Genomic DNA, 20251 nt, shown 5'->3' with positions numbered 1-20251 from the left:
TAGACATTCTCGTGTGAAAATAATCTGATGTAGATCGTATCTTATAGCAACGATCGTCTGGTTTCGGGTTTCCTGGAAGTGGATTTTTTGCAAAATGCAGAGAGCGTAATATGATCAAATACCGGTCTCTACCGATACTCATCGCTGTTCCCCTATTCTCAAACAGCGGTTCTTTCTTCCAGTAGTCTTGTAATCGCTGATATTTAACGTTACCCATATGTAATGAAACGCCCAGGAAAACTAGTAATCGCGCTGCAACTCGACAGTAATCAGACAGTGAGCGCGGATGCTTATAAGCGTCAGCCGCACTGGCTCGTAGCTTGTTTTGACGCTTATAAGTGTCAGCTGCAGCGAAAGTGTTAAGGATTAAGGATATCTCCAAACCACAACTGAAATAACTGAAACAACTGTAGTTTGGATCAGTATATGCTTTCTTGAACCACGGAATAACATTGTGGGAGCAGGACCTGCCAAATTAATATGAAAAAGGGTTTTATACTGCAGGAGGGCCTTGATGATCATAGTGAAAGTAAAACTAGAAACATCTTGCAAAATCCTTTTCACTAGCTTTAATATTCTCAGAGTTTATGGCATGTATATGCTATATATTATAATGTTAGTGGATAGAGACACTGAGGTAACAAACACAAACACAAATTCACAGCTAAGATAGGTGTAAATTAGTTTTTCATGTGGTTAAAATAAGATTGACATTAGCAGCAAAAATTCCTTATGCTAAGGGAGTGTTTCTCCATACTTTGCTATGAGTGTTGACTGGAGATACTTAAATGGCAACTTAAACTGTAACTTATCCTCGAATGTCCACATAACTTTGAATGTCCACGTAACTTTGAATTAACATGAATAATATACATTTTATAACAATCCTGTCATCGTAATAAATTTAGTACTAAATTACATTACAGCACAAAACTGAAAGAGTGAGAGAGTGAGAGAGAGAGAGAGAGAGAGAGAGAGAGAGAGAGAGAGAGAGAGAGAGAGAGAGTGTGTGTGTGTGTGTGTGTGTGTGTGTGTGTGTGTGTGTGTGTGTGTGTGTGGGCACGCGCGCGCTTTGACCATTAAGGTCCAGAAACCGAGTTAATTATTCAGTGGACTATATCCGAGTCCCAGTTATCAATACACTTCGTACAGGCCATTTTGAGAATGCACACTTAGTTTTTAAAGTTCATCTTTTTATCTAACTCTTCAGGTAAAAGTTTAAACTTCTGAGTTCCCCAAAGCCTTAACAGCATTATAATACTATAATGGCATTGTACACAGCAATACTACAGTGCTGTATAAAAAAATTTCTAAGTAGATATTTATTTTCATATCTTTCAATGACACAGCACAGTGGTTGACAGGAAACAAGCTAATCATTAATCTGATGAAGGTAGTGTATAGCATGTAGTACATCTTAGAAACTTGTGCATTATAAATATTTGTGTGTAAACTTTATATATTTTCTAGCTCATAAACATGGCCTGTCCTACAGTAAAAGTACACAAATATGATCAAAATGCAATTTACAGACCTATAAAATCATAACAGCTGTTTTTTCACTGTGTTTCATGTTTCAAACAATCACAAGATGCTTTCCTATTATTAATTTTTTAGAATGTTTCTCGTGGAGAAAATCACTGGTCTTGATAACATTTTCAAAATTGAATTAAGAATAGTCTTGACTGTCAAGACAGTTTTTAATTCAGTTTTAAAGCTTATCTATTAGCTGATGGATTTATAGTCAGAAAATATAACTGAAGTCCAAGGAGCTTCCCATATTTTCAATAACTTTCTTGTATTAAGAAAACACCAAAAAATAACTGCGTTTATAAAAACTTCATGCAAAAAGTGATATACATAACTATCTAGCACTCTTTTTACAGGTTATTATAAAATACAGATGATCATTTGTAGATAACTGCACTTAACATATTACAGACTATCGAAGGAGGGGAAAAAACCTGGCTCATGCCTATAGAACTAGATTTAGATACTTACAATATCAACTGTGAACTAAGGTAGTATTCACAGTGCTTTCAATAAAATGACACCTTTGGCAACATGCAAGACAGAGAAATATATTTATTCATTGTATAATATTTGTAACATTTTTACAAGTTGGTCCACTTATGAAAGCCCATCAATTCAATATATTGCAATTACGAAGACTGCAAGCTTCAATACTTTATATATTTTAACTGTAATACTCTTTTGAAAAGCTGGAGAAAGACAGCAACTTTTCTTAAACTTTAGTATTTTGAAACAGTAACTCTTAAATTTTCAAATACATATAGTAACTTGTCAAAACCATTTGTTCTGAGTTTCTCTCAGCAAATGGTGAGATTAGAATCTTATGAAATTTATCCTTTGAATTAAAATCACACTAGTATCTGTAAGATACTTATACCACTGGCATCAAAACAATAAATATAATATAAAAAGTAAATTGCTCTTGCAAAGTAATGCATAGAAAACATCTTTATATAACACAGCAAATAGTCCTTAACAATATTTTTTCTCACAGCCCAAGCATTCTCTGTAGTTACAAACAGAAGTAGTAACTGCAGAACAATGAACACAGACTATTTCCTGAGCAAAATGATAAATTGTGCAACATAAAGCTTAAATTTTCATCTTTTACCTTCATTATTTTTGGTAAGAAAAATAGCGAGGCAAAAGTTCACATTTCTTCTCTAGATAAATAACAGACATCACAAGTACAATAAAGGAACTTTCACCAAATGCAGTGCAAGTACAGATATATACAACAGTAAAAATATCATTCCACAGAAAACAATCATTTTCATTCCCAGTGGCCAATTAACAAATACTGCAAAATATACTAAGGAAGAGAGATTCATTACGTGCAGTGACTAAACTGCAAAATGAGTTACAGTGCAAAAATTACAAAAAATTCTGTGATTCTTTTAAAAACTACCCACACCCAAGCATGTATGACAGTCATGCCAGGCGTAGATCTTAGTTAGTGACGTTGCAGTACTGCATGATGTGGCCATGGCTACAGGATGCTGCCGAATGGAAGTTTGTTATCAGAGATGCAAATCCTGCAACAGCACATAATGTTCCCGCAAGTGCTAAAGCTATAGCAGGAGCTTTTTCATAAGCAAGATATCCACCTTCTTCTAGCTTCAGGTATATTATTGCTGGCAACACATATGCCATTGGTACAGCAGCCAAAATACCCTATGGAGAGAAAAAATATAAATATTAATGGTATAGTCACAATGTTTCTAATAACAATGTAAACAATGATTTGTTACTTTTCTATTAGCACATTGGGCTTGAAAAGAAAATTATATCCACTTAGTCTTCAAATTTATAGAATTATTCTCATGTTTGTTGAAATTCATCCCGAAACAATTTTATAATCTGTCATTTGCAGACATTTTATAAAGACCAGCAAAAGTTTTGCATCAGTTGTCATAAAGGGATGAAATCACCAAAAACATCTATACGTACAGAAGCAATTTCAGCTAGGAAATTTATGCATACTGCAGAGAGTGAGCCTTGCCTTCTTAGAACCCACCAAACACTTGTGCCATATTTAACCTGTCCATTTTTGCACGGGCAACAGCTGATCTACATATATATTTTCATTTCTTGAACTTTGTGTTACTGGCTGCTTCCTAGCAACATAATAGACTCTTCCCAAGACAAGTAGTTAATAAAAACAAAAGACATCTCATTTTAGCTGTACTTGTCAGTGCTACAAGAAGCAGATGAACCTCTAGGTACTCTGTGGCTTAATATCATGCAGGTTATTCCCACTATCAGCCAAAGGAACTGAAATGGGATTACTACCATGCAATTGTTATTTGTATTTGGTTTCAAGTTAGTTCTCCAGGGCCTTACTAAAGTCTTCATGTAATAAGGTTTTTTCAAACAAACAATACACCATTGTCCAAACCAAGAACAACCAGGCTTAACTTCTAGCTGTCTCTCACCATGTGTGTGTGAGGTTCAAATCCAGAGGGCCAGATTGATACTCAATGATTTAACTTGTGAAGAAATGTCGGTAAGGTATTTTCACCCAGGGACAAAATGGCACTCATATATTTACATCATAGCTGAAGACAATTTGGTAAACAGTGGGCTGCCGATGTTACTGCAAGTGGACACACTATCACAGTCACACTCCAAAAAATTTTGTAGTAACCACAGGTGAGATGCTTACAAAAACAATCTAGGAGCCACAGACACCCTTGGATTTTTGCCATCGTGCAATTCTCTTGCTCATAGGACGACAATGAGTCCACAGAAGGAGATCTGTATGCCTAAACAATACTCCTGAGCAACCTATCCAAGTGAGGATACAGGGGAGCCTCCTGTGCTAAGGTTCTAAAGAATATATAATTTTCAGTGTGATAGGGTCTGCAGCTATGATGAATCCTCGGAAAAAATTTTGTGATGCCTTTCTGAAGAAGGCTTTTAAGATGACATTTAACCAAATTTCTGGGTACAAAAACATTAAGTTCTTAAGCTTTCAATACCCCTTACAATGAACAGAATCTAATGAAGTGTACTTAAACTAACCAAGTTATTTCTGAATATAATTTACAGTTAAACACTTTTTCACCACACACACACACACACACACACACACACACACTCTCTCTCTCTCTCTCTCTCTCTCTCTCTCTCTCTCTCTCTCTCTTACTGGACAAATTGCAGGGAGGGCATTAGATGGTTGGAAGCAATGTCATTAACTGTTCACCAACCTCTTTCATACACTGCAGCAACAAGTTTTTTTACCTATTTGTTCGACCAAAGACATAGAACAGAGACATATACAAAGGGTAAGTACTTTAACACCATCTGAACTGAGGTATACTCAAGTTACAGTGACCAAAATTATAACAGAACACTGATCAGAAGGAAGCACAAAAAAATGTATGCACGAAAGTCAAATTAGTCATGTATGTTTAGTTCAAAATAGGAGATGCTTGCAGCAGGCACACCAACATGTATACTGGACCGTCTATTAATGGACAACAATTCTCATTATGGATTAAATCCAATTCTGCCATGTCAGGAGAAGTAACAGTTTATGATGACAACAATGATAATGATAAGTGGCTACACGGGTAGTGAGGGCTGTGTGGAAGGGACTGTGTAGTTTTTTTTAGGTTAGAGGGCCTCAGGGAAACACAGAAGGGGCACCCGTCTAAAAGGGGACAGGTAAAACACAGTTAGTTGTAGAAATGATCAGTATTATAGTTGTAAATTGTCGTAGCTGTGTTAGGAAAGAACCAGAGCTCCAAGCCCTAATGGAAGGCACTGAAGTTCAAACACTTATAGATACAGAAAGCTGGCTAAAGCCAGAAGTAAGTTCAGCCGAAATTTTTCCAAACGATCTAACAGTGTTCAGAAAGGGTAGCTTAAATACAGTTGGTGGTGGAGTATTTATTGCTGTCAGAAGAAGTTTGCCTTGTAGTGAAATTTAAGTAGATAGTTCCTACAAAATAGTATGCGTAGAGGTTATACTTGACAATTGGATGGTTTTACCGGCCCCCCAACTCAGATGATATAGTTGCTGAACAGTTCAAAGAAAACTTGAGTCTCATTTCAAACAGGTACGCCACTCATACAGTTATAGTCGGTGGTGACTTCAAGCTGCCCTCAATATACTAGAAAAACTATAAATTTAAAGCTGGCAGCAGGAATAAAATGTCACCTGAAATTGTATTGAATGCTTTCTCAGAATATGATTTTGAACAATTAGTTCATGAGCCCACTTTAAGTGTAAATGGTTACGAAAGCATTATTGAACTCTTAGCAACAAATAATGTGGGACAAACAGTGAGTATCTTGACGAATACAGGGATTAGCAACCAAAAGGCAGTTGCTGCTAGGCTGAATACCATAAGACCCACAACCATAAAAAAGAAACGCAAGGTGTATCTATTTAAGAAAGCTCACAAAAATGCTCTTAACGCCTTTTTAAGAGTGTCTCCATTCCTTCCAATCTGATCATGTAAGTGTAGAAAAGATGTGGAATGATTTCAAAGAGATAGTATTGACACCAATTGAGAGATATATACCACATAAATTAATAAGTGCTGGTACTGATCCCCCCTGGTACACGAAAATGGTCAGATCGTCGTTGCAGAAGCAGTGAAAACAGCATGCCAAATTTAAAAGAACGCAAAATCCCCATGACTGGCAAAGTTTTATAGAAGTTCAAAATATAGCGCATACTTAACTGCGAGATGCTTTTAATAATTTCCGTAATGAAACTCTGTCTCTAAACCTGGCAGAAAACCCAGAGAGATTCTGGTCATTCATATAGCACACCAGTGGCAAGTCACAATCAATACCTTCACTGCATGATGACAGTGAAGTCACTGATGACAGTGCTACTAAAGCAGAGTTGTTAAACACTGTTTTCCGAAACTCCTTCACCAAAGATGATCAAGTAAATATTCCTAAATTCCAATCAAGAACAACTGCCAAGATGAGAAACATAGTAGTAGATATGAAGTACCTCAAACGAAACGATTTATTGACACACAGTCAGCACAGATTCAGAAAATATCGTTGTTGCGAAACACAACTAGCTCTTTATACTTGTGTAGTAGTGAGTGCTATGGACAGGGGATGTCAAATTGATTCCATATTTTTAGATTTCCAGAAGGCTTTCCAAACCGTTCCTCACAAGCGTCTTCTAACCAAACTGCGTGCCTATGGAATATCGCCTCTGTTGTGTGACTGGATTCGCGATTTCCTGTCAGAAAGGTCACAGTTTATAGTAATAGACAGGAAGTCATCAAGTAAAACTTAAGTAATACCTGGCGTTTCCCAAGGAAGTGATATAGGTAGGCCCTCTATTGTTCCTGATCTATATTAACGACATAGAAGACAATCTGAGTAGCCATCTTAGATTGTTTGCAGATGATGCTGTCATTTACCGCCTTATAAAGTCATCAGATGACAAAAACAAATTGCAAAATGATTTATATAAGATATCTGTATGGTGTGGGAAGTGGCAAACTGACCCTGAATAAAGGAAAGTGTGAAGTTGTTTACATGAGTACTAAAAGAAACCCGCTAAATTCTGATTACACAATAAGTCACACAAATCTGAAGGCTGTAAATTAAACTAAATACTTAGGGATTACAACCACAAATAACCTAAATTTGAATGATCACATAGATAATATTGTGGGTAGAGCAAACCAAAGACTGAGTCATTGGCAGAACACTTACACGGTGCAACAGGCCTACTAAAGAGACTGTTTACACCACGCTTGTCCGCCCTATTCTAGTGTATTGCTGTGCGGTGTGGGATCCGCATCACGTGGAACTGATGGATGACATCGAAAAAGTACAAAGAAGGGCAGCTCGTTTTGTATTATCGTGAAATAGGGGAGATAGTGTCACAAACATGATATGTGAATTGGAGTGGCAATCATTAAAACAAAGGCGTTTTTCTTTGCGACAGGATCTTCTCACGAAATTTCAATCACCAGTTTTCTCCTCAGATTGGGAAAACATTCTGTTGGCAGCCACCTACATAGGGAGAAATGAACATGATGAAATAAGAGAAATCAGGGTTCGCATGGAAAAATTTAAGTGCTCGTTTTTCCTGTGTGCTGTTCAAGAGTGGAACAGTAGAGAGAACTTGAAAGTTGTTCACTGAACCACCTGCCAGGCACTTCACTGTGAATAGCAGAGTGATGATGTAGATGTAGACATAGATCACTGAAATAGGTAACTTCACATGTTGTTCTTTAATTTTTATTTCACTGTATCTCACACATTCTGGAATAAAATTATTGGTTTTAGCTACGCAATAGCTATCTTCAGACACTATTGTAAAAGAAAGTACATTACTATAATCCTTTCAGCACAAGAATAAACCTGATGTAAACATTGCACTGCATGTTCTTCCACGCTTGAACCTCAATGGATTTTCGTTTCACGAGGGACTACAGCCCAGCTTTGAGTACTGTCAAGTATGATAATAAGTTTACGTTTTGTGCTGTGGGTTACGTGCACATAGACTTAGCAATAATGCGGGACAACAGCTTCAACAGCGCATTTAACTATGACACCACTGGTCAGTCAGCTGGTACAGCTAGCCTGTCGTGACGTGGCCAGCAGCAGTTCATACGAAAAAAAAGAGACAAGCAGAGGAGCAATACAGCTTTGAACGTCATTGAATTTTTAAGCAGAATGAAATAATACACTGATCTCCCAGAACATGCTCCTTAGACGACTAGACAAAAACTGCAACACATTATCGTTTTTAGCTACCATAATTAAAAACACGATGAAAATTCCTGACTTAACCACAGGGTTGTTTTTCTGCATAAGCTGTGTGTAACTTAAGGGAGTATTGAAGGACTTCACCATTTAGTTAAATACTGAAGCCACTGAAGGTATTACTTACAGTCAGTTGTCTGATAAACTCTTAGCTCCTTCCTTATCCAAATCCGGGGAATACATTTCAGTTATGAAAGTGTCACCTGCTACACTGATAATGAGCATATCAATAACAGAATCCACAAAGCCAACCAGGCTCAGCATTTTCTCCTCTTTTATGACAAGCCGTTCTATATCCCACCAGCATTCGGCAGTGACGAGTGAAAAATCGTCGTGTGTTAATTCCAGTACGACTGGAAGCTTAACAGTCTTGTTACTTCTTGGGCTAAATCCCGCCACTTGGCTCCAGATCAGTTCTGTAGGGTTTATATTGTAATGGTACAGTAGCACATTTAAAAATTCAGCACTTGTATGATGTGCTCAATGCTATGAAAATGATTGCTTTTAATGTTTCTTCAATACTTATTTACCTCTGTGGCATAAAACGATGGACATGGTTCAAGTAATAACGATTTGGTTTTTCATTTTTTCCTTAAAAAATTAAATCATTATTTTTTGTAATATAAACAACTTTTATGAACAGTCTTTCATAAAAGTCAATAATTAAGAATTTGTATTTGAAATGAAAACAGGAATTTCGCATCCAGTATGTAATTAGAAACAAGACGACTTGCATTATTCACAAAAGAGATCACGAGTTTTATAACAACGAGATGTAGGTATTTCAAACCTAACGAGGAAAAAAAAATTATACTAGGGAGATTTGAGCCAACAAACGAATAACCACATTTGGTTTCCATCCTATTACACCTTTTTTGTTCAGTTTAGGTTGTTATATTTGTTCGAGATGGAAGTCCCATGACACTTATTCAAGTTCATCAATCATCCTTTCACTCAGAATTTTTTGTTTGCTATCAACTGTGCTACGCATTTACTATAAGTTTATTGATCAACTGCAGTATAGAAATCTCTGAGAAAACTTAGAAGCTGATTATCTCCGTAAACTTACGAAAAACATTAAGAACAACATATTGCTTGCCAGTTTTTAACCGTGTTTCATGCGCGCGTTTCACTACGGAACAGAAAGCAGCTTCAGCCATTTTTATTCTGTGCATTAGCTGGGCAACAATCGGAGCACAATGCTGCAAAGACTGTGACTGTACACAATTTTTTAATTAAAAACAATGTAACTGAAGTGTGATTAAGAAAAATGTTGATGGCTGTTAATATATTTGATATCAAAGTTTCATGTAATATAACTTATTAATAAGATATCTTATACATAAGTACGAGCTACTTCCAAGAGCTTAACACCACCAGTGTACGTGTGCTATGGCTTCTGACCAATCATCACGTTTATGTTTGTTTACATAACGTTTATTCTTATGATGAACGGATTATAGCTAATACAGCAAGAGCTTAAAAACAAGTGAAATGTTACAACAAAAACACAATATACCTCTCATTCTGCTGCACTACAACAGGTCGTAACATGCAAAAATAACAATAAACAAAACTGACATGCAGACTGCAATCAGTTACATATAGGATGCAAAGCAACCTGAGAGGTGGTCAATCCATGGATAATGCACAAATAAATAAACAAAGGAAATTCAGTACAGTTCTTTAAAATATCTGTTGTATATAAGAAAGTAAGATTTTCTTAAAAAATGAAGTTTAATCATATGAAAAATGTATTAGTTTTCTGACAGTTTAAATTGGTCATAGTTAATCAAAATGTTCTAAAAATAAAAATGTATTACAGAAATCATTCTAAAATTGAATACATTTTGAAGGCTTTAAAAAGATTCTTATAGAGGAAAAAGACAGAATAATCTTAGAGAACACGCATACTGCCCTGTTTCTCATATTCTAGTTCATATTTTGATTAGGACACAAGTAATAGAAATGAAAATGAATGGTAACAGACAAAGTAATGAAATGAAGTAAATTACAAAAGTATTTCAATAAAATAACAGAACAATTTATAGTGGGAAGGTAGTGAAGAGCACCTGCCATCACGAGATGGCACAGGTTACTCCTAGTTGCGTGACATTTCTTTTGCTACAGTTCTTGTTGTGATATTCAAGGGAGTGGACATTGCTGCAGGGAGCAGTGCACTGGTCCATGTGCCATTCATCTACAAAACTCTGTAGGTGACAGCGGCACTGTCGGTATCTGCAAGCCTTCGACGGTGCACGATAGAGCTTCTTGCTAGGAACTCAAATGTCAGAAAATAAGTTCCTCAGAGATTTTGAAATAAAATGTTTGGCTGAAGACAATTTGTTCATTAAGAATAGGATCAAGGTGATCTTTATTCCCACCAAAAATTTCTAGTTCCTCCACAATTTTGAGGTATCTACTTTTGGGAGCAGGTTGCAAAATCTTCACATTATTTGTTATGTCAGTTTACATGCGTCTCATTTTTTAAATGATCACAAAAAGCTGTCAGAAGACTAATACACTTTTCACACGATTAAACTTTTTTTAAAATCTTACTTTTTTTTAAAAATCTTGCTTTTTTTAAATCTTGCTCTCTCATCTGCAACAGAGAATATTTTAAAGAACTTTACCAAATTCTCTTTTCATTACTTTGTATGTTTATTTGTACAATATGCAAGCATTGACCACGTCCAGGATCACTTTGCCTCCTACACACGACTGACAGAATTATGCATGGCAGCTTTGACTTGCTATCTTTACAAGTTGTTGCAGTGTAACAGAAAGTGTTATAACTTCTGCCATTTCTTTTCAATCTCTTAATGTAGTAGCTAGTAATTTACTTTCTTGTACTTCTATAGTAGAGTACAAAGATAGTTATTGCATAGCCAAAATTGGTAATTCTATTCAAAATGCTGTGGGATCAAGACAAAAGTATCATACATCATGATCGCTCTCCAGATGGTCATTTTATGCCAAATTCTGTTCAAGTTGAAGTTAATGACATTTGTGTACTCTGAAGTTCGCAAACTGAAGTATTAACAATAAGTTATCAGATATTCGTGGCTTATTTGGCACTAGAGAACATTCTGGTACGGGGGACTGTGATTTCATGAATATTAAGTGAACAGTTCGAAGAGGCCTCATCTGAAAAATGTTATGATAGTGGAACAGCAAAGTTAGCAGTCTCACTCTGCACATGTATGTCATACTAACATAAGTCAAATGGGAGGTACAAATTACAACCAGAAATCACTGCAAACAACACTATTACATAATTTTTCTGAAATATTTGTACAAATAGCTTCAGTTTAGGGGAAACATAAGGAAATATCAATAATACCACCAATTTTTTTTTAAATTGATTACTAAAAGATTATATATATTAGTGCAACATTGTTGCTGCTGATACAACATACTGGGTAAAACACTAATTTCTGTCACCTGGGATATTCATAAGTATCCTGACACTTTGCTACAACTGAAATGTTATGAAATTATATGTGCATAAAAGAACATTCATCTCATATTCAACAAAAGGAATGTGAAAAGTTGTCCTAAATATGGAGACAGATTAGAGTTTACTGACTGGGAAGATGGAGGGAATAGAACCACAATGAGATCAGTTTTTGGCTCACTACTGTTCAAGGACAATTTTTTTTTTTTTATTTAAGCAACAACTGAGAAACATTTTTGATGACAAACCTAACAGCTAAATGACAATTGAGGAAATCATACACTGTTCTCATAAAGCTTCATTAAGTCTTTTTTTCTAAAAATTCTCTCACCATTAATTTGGAAGCTACCATCCTCTGGGTCTCTATAATATTGAAAACATCAGAGATAATAAATTTTGTACTTTGCTAACAGTCAATAGACAGTAAGATTATAATTTTCTTTATGCAAATAAAGATTGAATTACAAATGAGGTGTGTGTGTGTGTGTGTGTGTGTGTGTGTGTGTGTGTGTGTGTGTGTGTGTGTGTAGCAGGGGGCAGGCAGATGAGTGAGTAGATATAAATTATTTGGAGTTTTTGAAGGAAATATACTTTCAATTTATCTTGCTTTTTTAAGTCCAACACAGAAGCACAAAAGGCAGTTTATATATTGTGTGATCATTACTGTAATATGTTACTCTAATAAGCTGACTGGTTATAATTCCATCTAACATGTATGTGCTTTCTTTAACTCTTATTACATTAACTCTATGGATTCTGTCTTTTCTTTCTTCTTCTTCTTCTTCTTCTTTAGTTTTTTTTTTTTTTTTTTTTGTTTTTGATGACGAGTGCTCAGTAGCTGAATCTGGTGAACTTTATTACTAATTTCTATAAGCAACAATTTCAACAGAAACTTTGTGAGTATTAAATTTTATATTCCCAAAATGATGTGAAGTGTCATGAGGTGACAAAGGCAACTGATATCACATTTAATATGCAGCAGGAAGGAGGGGATTGAGGGAGAGGGAAGGGGGGGCGCGAACGAGGCAGAGGGGAGGGGGGGCGGCGAAGGAGGCAGAGGGGAGGGGGGGGCGGCGAAGGAGGCAGAGGGGAGGGGGGGCGGCGAAGGAGGCAGAGGGGAGGGGGGGCGGCGAAGGAGGCAGAGGGGAGGGGGGGGCACGAAGGAGGCAGAGGGGAGGGGGGGGCACGAAGGAGGGAGAGGGGAGGGGGGGGCACGAAGGAGGGAGAGGGGAGGGGGGGCACGAAGGAGGGAGAGGGGAGGGGGGGCACGAAGGAGGGAGAGGGAGGGGGGGCACGAAGGAGGGAGAGGGAGGGGGGGCACGAAGGAGGGAGAGGGAGGGGGGCACGAAGGAGGGAGAGGGAGGGGGGGGCACGAAGGAGGGAGAGGGAGGGGGGGCACGAAGGAGGGAGAGGGAGGGGGGGCACGAAGGAGGGAGAGGGAGGGGGGGCACGAAGGAGGGAGAGGGAGGGGGGGCACGAAGGAGGGAGAGGGAGGGGGGGCACGAAGGAGGGAGAGGGAGGGGGGGCACGAAGGAGGGAGAGGGAGGGGGGGCACGAAGGAGGGAGAGGGAGGGGGGGCACGAAGGAGGGAGAGGGAAGGGGGGGGCACGAAGGAGGGAGAGGGAAGGGGGGGCACGAAGGAGGGAGAGGGAAGGGGGGGGCACGAAGGAGGGAGAGGGAAGGGGGGGGCACGAAGGAGGGAGAGGGAAGGGGGGGCACGAAGGAGGGAGAGGGAAGGGGGGGGCACGAAGGAGGGAGAGGGAAGGGGGGGGCACGAAGGAGGGAGAGGGAAGGGGGGCACGAAGGAGGGAGAGGGAAGGGGGGGGCACGAAGGAGGGAGAGGGAAGGGGGGGGCACGAAGGAGGGAGAGGGAAGGGGGGGGGCACGAAGGAGGGAGAGGGAAGGGGAGGGGGCACGAAGGAGGGAGAGGGAAGGGGGGGGGCACGAAGGAGGGAGAGGGAAGGGGGGGGGGCACGAAGGAGGGAGAGGGAAGGGGGGGGGCACGAAGGAGGGAGAGGGAAGGGGGGGGCACGAAGGAGGGAGAGGGAAGGGGGGGCACGAAGGAGGGAGAGGGAAGGGGGGGGGCACGAAGGAGGGAGAGGGAAGGGGGGGGCACGAAGGAGGGAGAGGGAAGGGGGGGCACGAAGGAGGGAGAGGGAAGGGGGGGCACGAAGGAGGGAGAGGGAAGGGGGGGGCACGAAGGAGGGAGAGGGAAGGGGGGGGCACGAAGGAGGGAGAGGGAAGGGGGGGCACGAAGGAGGGAGAGGGAAGGGGGGGCACGAAGGAGGGAGAGGGAAGGGGGGGCACGAAGGAGGGAGAGGGAAGGGGGGGCACGAAGGAGGGAGAGGGAAGGGGGGGGCACGAAGGAGGGAGAGGGAAGGGGGGGCACGAAGGAGGGAGAGGGAAGGGGGGGCACGAAGGAGGGAGAGGGAAGGGGGGGGCACGAAGGAGGGAGAGGGAAGGGGGGGCACGAAGGAGGGAGAGGGAAGGGGGGGCACGAAGGAGGGAGAGGGAAGGGGGGGCACGAAGGAGGGAGAGGGAAGGGGGGGCACGAAGGAGGGAGAGGGAAGGGGGGGCACGAAGGAGGGAGAGGGAAGGGGGGGCACGAAGGAGGGAGAGGGAAGGGGGGGCACAAAGGAGGGAGAGGGAAGGGGGGGCACAAAGGAGGGAGAGGGAAGGGGGGGCACGAAGGAGGGAGAGGGAAGGGGGGGCACGAAGGAGGGAGAGGGAAGGGGGGGCACTAAGGAGGGAGAGGGAAGGGGTGGGCACGAAGGAGGGAGGAGGGAAGGGGGGGCACGAAGGAGGGAGAGGGAAGGGGGGGCACGAAGGAGGGAGAGGGAAGGGGGGGCACGAAGGAGGGAGAGGGAAGGGGGGGGCACGAAGGAGGGAGAGGGAAGGGGGGGCACGAAGGAGGGAGAGGGAAGGGGGGGGGCACGAAGGAGGGAGAGGGAAGGGGGGTGCACGAAGGAGGGAGAGGGAAGGGGGGGCACGAAGGAGGGAGAGGGAAGGGGGGGCACGAAGGAGGGAGAGGGAAGGGGGGGCACGAAGGAGGGAGAGGGAAGGGGGGGCGCGTAGGAGGGAGCTATGTAATGTTCACAAATGTCATCAATGTGGATCACTGCCACACATCTTTGCACAAGGTACAGTTACTGCACAGCAGTATTGCAGGTAAATTATTCTGTATCATGTCGTGTCTGTTTAGGGGTACACTATGTCCCAGCTTTCTGATCATGGAAGATAATGCTTGCCCACACAGAACTGTTGGTGTGTCAGACACTGGGAAGTGGAGATAGTGAACATATATAATCGCCTGCATACTCTCCAGACCTAAACCTTATAGAACGTGCCTGGCATGATCTTGGCACTCTTTTCTCAATGAACACTCACTCTTCGAACTGTACAAGAACTGGAAACAATCTTGAGAGAGGAGTGAGGTAATATTCTGAAGGCATCATCAACAGCTTGGTAACCAGCATGGACGACAGGTGCAAAATGTGTTTTAATGTTCCAGGGGGGGGGGGGGGGCATATTCCTTACTGAGCATCTAATGTCAACCTTTATATTGGGGGGGGTTTGAAGTGTGTCAAACATTAATGATATTATGTCTATTATCCTGTTATCGCCACATGTTTAAATCTGCACCATTTTCATTACGAAGATACCACTCCACCTCTTATTACACATGTACTGCTTTCAAGTCATTCATTACTGCCTGCGATAACTACTGTCCGAGAGAGAGAGAGAGAGAGAGAGAGAGAGAGAGAGAGAGAGAGAGAGAGAGAGAGGGGGGGGGGGTGTTTAACAGTTGTCAAGCAGGGTACTTCAGTTCCACTCATTTCAGTATCATGATCTGTTTTATAATTTTCAGATTTACTCATCTATAACTGATTGCTCATACATTCTGTCATCTTTTCTGACTGCAGTGTCACCACTTTCTCCTTCTCATTGACAAATTTAATGTTAATAGCAAGCCGCCATGTCTGACTGCAAAGGTATTTTCTTCTATCACTTTTAATGCTTGCACTGTCTGGTAACAATGGGCAATATTTTAAGCTGGATTGTGACTGTACTTAGTCATGTGACTAAATCAGTTGCTGTTACTGTCAGATCTTCAGTCTGCTTTGCTGGGTAAGACCAAATTTTTTTGAGGTGGTAAATGAAATATTTTTATTGAAATATTTTTATTGAAATATTTGTTACTTGTGCAATACTTTGTAAACATGGGAATGTTAAGTTTCATAGTGCACATGTATCTAGTGAAATTTATAGTAAAAATAGAAATCCACTGGTCAAAAATGAATAATGATGCTCATTATCATACTGGATGAAAACAACCATTATTCTTAATCAAAATTTGTTAACTTGAGAAATGGCAAGCTACACAACAACATACATTTAATACAATGATGGAAAAATTACTTTCTCACAAACTTATAAACAATAAACTTACTAATGTTATTATCTTTAAGTAATTTTTGTTGCAGTACATGGTTGGCATGTTCCCATGTGCAGAACTTAATTATGTTAAATTGTGTGCAAACTGACTATCCCATAAAATTACAATGATTCAGGTACATGACCTGCAAAACATGTACATAACAGACTTAGTTGACTGGTTGGCTCTGAGCACTATGCGACTTAACTTCTGAGGTCATCAGTCGCCTGAGACTTAGTTGTTATAAACGATTCGGATTACCGTAATTCATTGAATTATTACCCAGCATATCACATACACATTCTCAACACTCTGCACTGAATACATTGTAAAAATGTTGGACTGCCAATTTAATTTCTTCAAGCCTTAACCCAATCCCCTTGTGCCATGTGAATGTTCTTATATTTACTGGAGAGCTTTCTTCCAAAAAATATTTAAAAATTTATATCAAAGTTTGCTTTGGGAAAATGTTATGAGTACTTCAATGAAAACTGCATATAAAATAAAAGACCAGAGCATATTTATGGCTTTGGCCTGTATTTTCACGTTGCACATTTTATGTTTAAAGGGCACTGGTGACACTAACAAAGATGTCTTTTCTTCCATGCTGCACCAAAGAAGTTATCCTACAAACCATTCCTCACCAAAACTTATACATAAATTGGAAATGGTAAAATAATTCTCCAGTAGTTACAAAATTTCTTTGCTATTACTAATATTACAGCAAGATAGTTTAAACGTTTTTAAATTCCTCCAGATAGAAGTACACTTTCCAGATACACGTAACCAACATCCACAGTGACATTTCTCCAGTTACAGTGGACGTGCACATCCATATTCTCCATTTTAAAGAAACTCTTGTCAAAAGCACACTTGACCTGTCCAAGTAAATATTAAATATTTCAGGTCAAGCAGCCCACAGTGGATGCAAATGGGCTACTGCTCATATGTGACACATTCAATTTGAATTTACACTAGACTCCACACTGCTTTTTGTTATGGCACTATGACTAAGTTAATTGTACCAGCAGTATGTTAACTGTAGTACCATGCAATTAACTATCTATTGTATTGTACAGTAACAGTCTTTCTTCGTAAATATAAATGTATGTGACAGGAATAATTGTTTGCAGAATCTGGAGGACAGGGAGTAGGGACTGGAGACTGTCCACCTCTTCACATAGTTCAGTCCCCCCTTTTGTTTCTGTCAAACTCCATGTTGTTAAATATATGTGGTGGAAGCAGCAAAGAATGTGCAAAATTGTACATTCTGACTTCTGCATAAATATGGTATTTTTCTTCCAATGTCTTTGCCTTGCATTACAAAAGGATTCTGTAACACCCTCACAGTGCTCTCCAATAGTGATACTGAAACTGTTACTGAATTTCATTTTGTTTCTCAAACAAATCAGCAATTCTAATTCAAGTGCGCCATGTCAAATCTGCAAATATGGAGCATGGCATTTCTCCACATAGTTAATTACATTACACTAAATTTATATGCCTATTCTTTATCATTATTCTGCAGTATAATAACTTCTGGTTGTACAAGGTTGTTGACAAACATTCTCATAGGACCAATGAATTTTTCCATGAGATCATTGTGTATGTTTTTAATAATAGTTGCCATATTGCCTTGAAATCAAGAATTTATTTAACACTAAGATTACTAGGTTCTACACATTACACACTACGAAATATAGCACACCTAGTGTAAGTACAAATTCTCTAAGAGACATCATATTCAATGGCAAACAAAAGTAGTATTCATTGATCTCAAAGCACTACTATTCCTAATGATTTTAAATATGTACTTTAATTCAGTTCTTTACTGCCAACTTCTAAAAAAGATTTTAAAAGTGATGTTTAAAAGCCTAGTTGCTTGATGCCTACATCTAATGCTGCTCACGGGTCTCACTATCTGACAAAAGCATTAATCAAATCCTGTATTTGTTTCTTCTGTTTAATGGTCTTCACACTTTGGTCTTCAACAAACTGCCAACTTATGAAGTAGTTGCTAAGACAGATGCAGGTCACACTGGCTCACAAATATTATCAGTAAATTATACTGCTTCAGATTCCTTAGCCATCCTACACTATCATTTGATTTTCAGTTTCTCCCTCAGATATAATTCATATTATGGTACTACACTTTACAGTCATCCTAAGGTAGGGTTATTAGACATGGAGATCACATGTGATGTTTGAGAATCAGTATAGGTTGGTAAACCATACCACATTTACAAATTTTCAGTTTGGAACAACATGATCAACAAAACTAAAGTGGTGCACTGATTCTAATGATACATGCTTTCATCAAAGAATTATTTGACCTGCTTGAACCTCTAACACAGTATTTGTCCACACCCTTACAGGCTATGTCACACCAATTATCTTTCACACAATACCAAAAAGAATATTTGCAGCTGAGAATCTTAAACATTTAAGTTAAAGTATAACAACAAAATATTTTATTCACACAGAATTTTTTTCATACTTACATTAAGTTCCAAGACAATGCCCAAACAATCCGTTGTCAAAGACAGTAGATATGTAGAAAAAATAAGGCTGATTGTTAAGCCATAGTGTACTGCTTTTGGATAATCTAGGCACAAACTGTATGCTGACATTATGTTTTGAATGACATCTCTTGTTACAAGAAATTCTATTGGATATGTAAGAAGGATGGTGAAACAGAACATAACTCTTGCAACATTTATTAATGCATCATCCCAGCAGTAATTTTCCAGCAAATCACCTAAAAAAAAATTTAATGTTGTTCAGCATTTTGAGTCATCAGGAGTTTAAAAATCTAACTTCAGAATATACATACACAACAGACATTTTTTAACAGCGATTACCTTGTGAAAACTGCTTAAATGTTGCATATCCAGCAATTCCAAACAACAGTGTGACTATGTAGGATGTTGTAACAGATATGTGAGTTACTTTGTTCCAAAGCTGCTGGTTACCATCCTTAATTGAACTATACACCAAGAAAGTGTTGTGGTGGCACATGAATGCTGCAAAGAAACTTTTCTGTACATACTATCTTAAAAGTTTTTAGCTACTTGTAAAGGGCATTAAATCAGAAACTCTTCATAAGAAAATTTAAACACAAGCAAATTTTACTCAGTGTGCTATTACAACATGTGTTCCACATGTACTACCAAAACTACAAAAAGATAAATTATAAACTCAGTGTTAGTAATTAACTTAAACAGTCTTGCAAAGTACCAAAAATATTTTCCTATAACAGCTTCAAATAACTCCCACCACCATATGGGCACACACATGCACAGGACCATTTATTGTTTATCTGACCTTAATATCCATAGTCATGAACTGTATTTTTGCTGTTTCAGGAAAGTATAAAATTAGAAGAGGGTGAAATCCTCTCACAATGCATTTATGCAATTCATTTTACTGTTATCCAGCACAAAAACGCGTTTAGGCCTTGCAGTAGCCACCAGAAATATCGCGGGAGGCGCACATCGGCACGGCGCGTCACGGACGGTAGTTGCCACAAGTAGAGTCCCGTCCGCCAGAGGGCATGCGAGAATTCGGACGCGACCTCTGCCGGAGTAACAACAACAACAACAACAACAACAACAACAACAACAACAACTCAGGCAGCACGGTCCGTGCCCAGTCAGTCAACATCGGGCCTGCCTGGGACTCAATCCCGGTCTATGCTAAGTGAAGTGCTACGTAACCGTGAACCGTGTTACTACGCAATTGGCGACGAGTAGGGTCGTTCTTTTGTGTGTTGCATCGTCGTTCCAGTTTCGCAGCTTATCCGCGGCATGGAGGATTTAGTGCGGGTTTTGGTTGAGCAGCAGATGGAGCTCATGGCCACCATGAAACAGGTGCTTCCGGCGTTGCTCTCCGCGCCGTCTGCTCCAGCACCGTTCCCTCCTCCCTTTCCCCCGCATGACGAGACGGCGGAGGATTGCGACGCGTATGAACATCGCCTTCGGCAGCATTTCCAGGCGTTTCATGTTGCCGATGTGGAGGTATGTCGTGCTTTTTTTTGTCTTGGATATCTCCCTCGCTGTATCGAGTTTTGC

At 39.9% G+C, this 20251-nt stretch overlaps 1 protein-coding gene across 1 annotated transcript in view; it reads right to left on the bottom strand.

Annotated features, from left to right (window-relative positions):
* Positions 1–572: 572 nt before the first annotated feature.
* Positions 573–20251, bottom strand: part of LOC126184908 (putative sodium-coupled neutral amino acid transporter 11) — a 69656-nt gene continuing 49977 nt past the window's right edge. The window contains exons 7-9 of the mRNA XM_049927570.1: positions 19043–19204; positions 18683–18939; positions 573–3207 (exon numbers count right to left, since the gene is read on the bottom strand). Coding sequence (XP_049783527.1) covers positions 2983–3207; positions 18683–18939; positions 19043–19204 — 644 coding nt within the window. The 3' untranslated portion in view covers positions 573–2982. The remainder of the gene's footprint in view (positions 3208–18682; positions 18940–19042; positions 19205–20251) is intronic.

Source organism: Schistocerca cancellata, chromosome 4 (genome assembly GCF_023864275.1).
Source record: "Schistocerca cancellata isolate TAMUIC-IGC-003103 chromosome 4, iqSchCanc2.1, whole genome shotgun sequence".
Taxonomy (NCBI): domain Eukaryota; kingdom Metazoa; phylum Arthropoda; class Insecta; order Orthoptera; family Acrididae; genus Schistocerca; species Schistocerca cancellata.
Note: the sequence above shows the minus strand (reverse complement) of the source record. Positions and strands in the feature narration are given on the sequence as shown.